At 35.6% G+C, this 5,646-nt stretch overlaps 1 protein-coding gene across 1 annotated transcript; it reads right to left on the bottom strand.

The window, feature by feature from the left end:
* Positions 1-229: 229 nt before the first annotated feature.
* Positions 230-1,786, bottom strand: LOC127129865 (uncharacterized). The gene is made up of 3 exons (XM_051058979.1): positions 1,537-1,786; positions 499-1,478; positions 230-415 (listed from the first exon to the last, which is right to left on the bottom strand). Exons 1-3 carry the CDS (start codon positions 1,784-1,786, stop codon positions 230-232), a joined length of 1,416 nt encoding a protein of 471 aa, XP_050914936.1.
* Positions 1,787-5,646: the final 3,860 nt, after the last annotated feature.

Consider the following 5,646-nt stretch of genomic DNA (forward strand, 5'->3'; position numbering starts at 1 on the left):
TAGACCTCAAATCAATCTTGCTAAACACACAAGCACCAACCAACTAATCCATCAAATCATCAATCCTCAGAAGCAGATACTTATTCTTTATAGTAACCTTATTCAGTTGTCTGTAATCCACACACAACCACATAGTACCTTATTTCTTCTTAACTAACAAGACAGGTGCACCCCACGGTGACACACTCGAATGAATAAACCTCTTATCAAGGAAATCTTCTAGTTGACTCTACAACTCTTTCAACTCAAATGGTGACATTCGATACGGAGCCATCGATACTGGACTAGTACAAGGAATCAAATCAATCGTGAACTCAACTTCATGTTCAAGCGGCAAATCACTAACCTCATCAGGAAACACTTCAGGAAAATCACGAACAACTGGAAATTCACCCATTGTTCCATTTTCACCAAGCTTCAAACTTTCCACCAACATAAACACTTCAGCACCATCTCACACAAATTCATTCACTTGTTGAGTAGACAAGAATAAATCACCTTCCTTCTCTGGCTCAAGAAAAAGAACAGCTTTCGCAAAAAAATGATATAGACATGGTTGGCCCTCAACCAGTCCATTCCCAAAATAACATCAAGTTGACTGAATGGAAGACACACTAAATCAACTTCAAAATCTTTATCACAAATATTCAATGGACATTTCAAACGAACAGATGAAGTAGTCACTGAACCCATAGTCGGAGTATCAATAACCATGCTTCCACGCATAACACATAATTCAAGATTCAATCTCTTAGCATAATCCAAAGAAATAAAAGAATGCGTCGCACCGATATCAATAATAGCAATCAAAGGCATATTATTAATAAAGCACATACCTCGAATCAATCTCTCCTCGGCAGATGTATCAACACCGGACAATGCAAACACTTTACCTTTGGCTTGCTCCTTCTTCGGCTTGTTGCACTTGGTACTAATGTGCCCTTTCTCACCACAGTTGTAGCAAGTCACATTCGAACAAACTCTGCAATCAAAAGATTTGTGACCTTGCTTGCCACACTTGAAACAAGTCACAACGCCCTTAGGACACTCGGGAGCACGATGTCCCTTAACACCACATCTGAAGCACTTGACAGGAGTGTGAGATCCTCCCCCACTCGTCTTCTTTCCATCACCAGCTTTCTTTTTACCATCATACGGCTTCCCTAGGAATCTCCCTTTTCCTTTCTTATCATGCAAGGACTTGTAATGAGAAACACTCTCACAACTATCCTCATCATAGATCCTACTCTTGTTAACCAACTTAGAAAATCTCGTAATCTGTTGGTAACCCATTGCCTTCTTGATATCAGGTCTCAAGCCATTCACAAACTTAAGACACTTGGATCTCTCAGCATTAGCAATATTGTAATGGGGACAAAATTTGATCAACTCCTCAAACTTTGCAGCATACTCAACTACGACACCATTACCTTGCTTCAACTCAAGGAATTCAATTTCCTTCTTTCCACGAACATCTTCTGGAAAAATACTTCTCCAGAAAAGCATCATGGAAAAGTGCCCAAGTCATTTCAATGCCATCCTCATCAAATCTTTGAACAATGTTGCACGACCAATCCTCAGCTTCTTTCTCAAGCATATGAGTGCCAAATTGCACCTTCTGCGCATCTGAACAGTTCATAACTCGAAAGATTTTCTCAATCGCCTTCAACCACTCTTGCGCTTTGTCAAGTTCATGAGCTTCTTCAAAAGTTGGCGGATTGTTCCTATGGAACTTCCCCAAAGCACGGAACTCATCAACATCACGCTCCCGATCACCAGCATTCATTTGCGAATGGCACCAACCAACAGGGTCAATGCCTCCGCAAGCGCATCATCATTCCTTCCAGCAACCATCTTCCTGCTACACCAACCAAACAACCATAACAACAAGGATTGTTAAACAAACCGTATCGACTGTGTCATACACACAAATCAGATACAATAGAATCAAACAAATTCATAACCTGGATGAATGACCGGTTGTGCTCTGATACCACTAATGTAACACCCCCCAAACTACTACTACTCAAATACATCATACAATTGCATAATTAGAGTAAATTAAAGCATACATACACGAGGGCATCACATTTACTTCTGCTAGAAACAATACACGCCATGGTCACATACAAGTAACACGGATTATAAATCAAAACCAAATAACCAACATGCAAACTCACACAGCGGAATGACATCTCTCTTCATAAATGGTAAATAGTGATGATTCCCATAAATCATCTACCACAAAATATCATTTTGGGATCTAAGGCCACTCAACATTAAAACCAACATATCCAAATAACATGATAAAAAAGAGCATAGCAATATCTCTCAACATCAAAATAAATACAACTAATTCATAAACCCAAGTGTTACATGACTAGAGTACTATAGACTACCTAGCCAAAACACAACAAGAACTAGCCTCCGAATCTAATCCTTGTGCGAAGCACCACTATCTCCGGTACCTGAGCGATGTCGCGATAGAACATCATTCCAACAAAAGGGTGAGAATTCAAATCATTATAGAAAAACATAATAATATGAAATGTATAACAAACATACATATATTATTAGAATTCGTTACGCTTCCTACAAACATGCATCATATCATCTTATTAAAGAATCACATGTTTACCATCATATGACAGGGCTCAACAATCCACAAGTATTCATTTATAAATACTAAACGATGTACAAAAGTCATATTTCACAACATATCAATTTCATGTAATTATTATCATCCATCATCATCAAATATGTATACAACTTTCACATGATTCCATAATGTATACAAGTCACCATATCATCACATATATCACAATATGCACACATATCACATCAATAACACATCAATAATTCATATCAAATGGATCACCTAAAATCCACGTATATGCATATCTACCAAAATCATATCCACACAATCATATCACATAATCACACAAACAACAATTCACACTGACACGTGCGAGTAAATGTGTGACTCAATGTGATATGCATGTGGATCCCATCCGTTATCATTTACGGCTTGCCGATCGTCTCTCAAATAGACTAGATAACCACCTCTAAAGCTCGATTCAACCTTAAGCTTTCAAACCCCATTCGGTGTTAGGTTTGGGACAAGCAAATAATCTACGCGAGATTACCCAACGATGCCTCTTTCATAGACTCATGCTAGTGTAAGTGTGCAACAACAACAAGACTCTTACAATTAAGACGGTCGTAACCCCTTAATCATCCATAAGCATACCACATCCAACATTTGCACAACATACATCTAACATGACTTCAATCCCAAATAATACATCAAATATCATTCATCATCTCCTCACAACACATTAACATAAAGGAAACAAGTCAATTCATGTTATTCATCAAACTCACCAATTCACATCATCACATAGATAATTTCAAGTATTATGTTTCTTCACAAAATCCATCTAAAAACCATCCAATACATGCCAAACAATAGAGAACATGTCATTCACATTTACCACACATACAACATACATCCATATTAGGATTCTTTTGATAAAATACTAATCTACTATTATCAAAATGAATATCACGTTATAGACAATATTCTTAGCTTCGTAACGGTCTAAACGGAACCTCAAACGGAGTTACGGTTTAAAAGTTATTGAATTTACAAGTTTTTCAAAATGCTGTCAAAAACCAGAAAATTTGCTGTTGCGAAAATGCTGTCAAAAACTAGAGAAATTGTTGTTGCGAAAATGCTACTGTCCAGCACGAATTTTTCATCATAAAACCACATTAATCCATCATTTTTCATGAAATAAATAGTTATACAACCTATATATATATATATATATATATATATATATATATATATATATATATATATATATATATATATATATATATATATATATATATATATATATATATATATATATATATATATATATATATATATATATATATCATTTAGCAACTATTAGGATCATAGAAACAAGATTCTAAGCTCCACTAATTTTCACCAAAGTCCCAAATCAACCATTTTCAAGTGAAACTCAAACATGCAATTATACACCAAATCATGTTCTATACACATATCCATTCATTGAATTCAATATAGAAACATCATAGCATAACATAAACATCAATTTCATGGATTAAAACATAAACACATGTTAGGATTTCTCAAAAATCAAAATCCACAAATCCTAAGTTCATGATATCTAACCCACATACATTATATATATTATGTTTACCCATGACCACTTGAAATCCCACCCTTATCTTAGTATAGATGAAATCTCTAGGTTCTTCTTCTTCTAGTTTCCTCTTCTCCTCTTTCTCTTCCCTTCTCTTCTATTCTCTCTTCTTCTCTTGTTTTACAAAACTAACTCTAATATCTAAAACCCTTACTATCTTTTTAACTCATAATGGGCTTAACTCACTTATCCACCCATTCTAATTAATTAGTCTCATTACTAGACAATTTCTATTTCTACTCATAAAATTCAATTATTCAAATAACACATACATTCAAATAATTCAAATAATCACCAGAACACATATTTAATTAATTATCACACCAAATAATGATTAATTAAAATAAACACCTAATAAATAAATATGGAAATTAAATTGGGGTGTTACAGCTGACACCACTAATCAGTGGGGCCGTATGATATATATTGCTGAGAACAAGAATAGGGCTGGATTGGGATTTCAACCAGGGCCGTTCAATGTCAAGACTGAAGTTATGCAACGAGTTTCTGCAGTGTAGAGTTCATTCATGGTAATGATCAACACTCAGCTGTTGTGATTGAAGATGGTGACGATGAAGATGAAGCTTGCGCCAACTTTGTGATGCATGGCCAGACTAGCAACAAATGGGTTGATGTTGACGTTCCTACTATTGTTCACCGATCTAAGTAATTTGTTTTCATCTTTAAGAAAAACCCTTCTCCTATGCATAAAGGAGAAGTGAACATTGTTGGGCATTTCCATTATTATCATAAATAAAAGATAATTTTATTCATCCACATCTATGATGTTTTATTTTTACTTTTGGCTTTTCTGGAAATGGTAATCACAAAAAAAACATAAATAAATAATAATCTTCCATCTGCATAATATTTAGTCACAACTCACTTCTCTAAAATTAAAATATCAAATCATTATGCAGGTTGGTTCTCAAACCCATTGAATACAATGATCCTACTCCCTCTCCAAACTCTGATTTCCCAGTGTTTAAGGATGAGTAAGAAACTGACGATGAAGAAGTATCTAATGAATTATCTCGTTTACTTGAGCATGAGGAAAAAGCTATTTAGCCGTTCGAAAAGCAGATTGAATTGGTCAACTTGGGTTGCGAAGATGACGTGAAGGATGTCAAGATTGGGTCTCAACTGTGTCCAGAGGCTAAGAAAGGGTTGATTGATCTTCTTCGAGAGTATTTTGATGTGTTTTCTTGGTCCTATCAAGACATGTCCGGTTTGGATTCTGAGATTGTGGAGCATAGATTGTCGTTGAAGCCAGAATTCCTGCCGGTCAAGCAGAAGTTGATGAGGACTCATCCTGATATGACAGTAAAGATCAAAGAGGAAGTGCAGAAGCAGATTAATGCTGATTTTCTTGTTACCTCCGAATATCCGCAGTGGGTGGCCAACATTG

Source organism: Lathyrus oleraceus, chromosome 3 (assembly GCF_024323335.1).
Source record: "Lathyrus oleraceus cultivar Zhongwan6 chromosome 3, CAAS_Psat_ZW6_1.0, whole genome shotgun sequence".
Taxonomy (NCBI): domain Eukaryota; kingdom Viridiplantae; phylum Streptophyta; class Magnoliopsida; order Fabales; family Fabaceae; genus Lathyrus; species Lathyrus oleraceus.

Coding starts and splice junctions, on each gene's coding strand:
- LOC127129865 (XM_051058979.1), bottom strand. CDS start 1,786: ATGAATGCTGGTGATCGGGAGCGTGATGTTGATGAGTTCCGTGCTTTG. Junction 1,479..1,536: donor TCAAAGATTTGATGAGGATG/GCATTGAAATGA, acceptor GTATTTTTCCAG/AAGATGTTCGTGGAAAGAAG. Junction 416..498: donor TCTTGAGCCAGAGAAGGAAG/GTGATTTATTCT, acceptor GAAAGTTTGAAG/CTTGGTGAAAATGGAACAAT.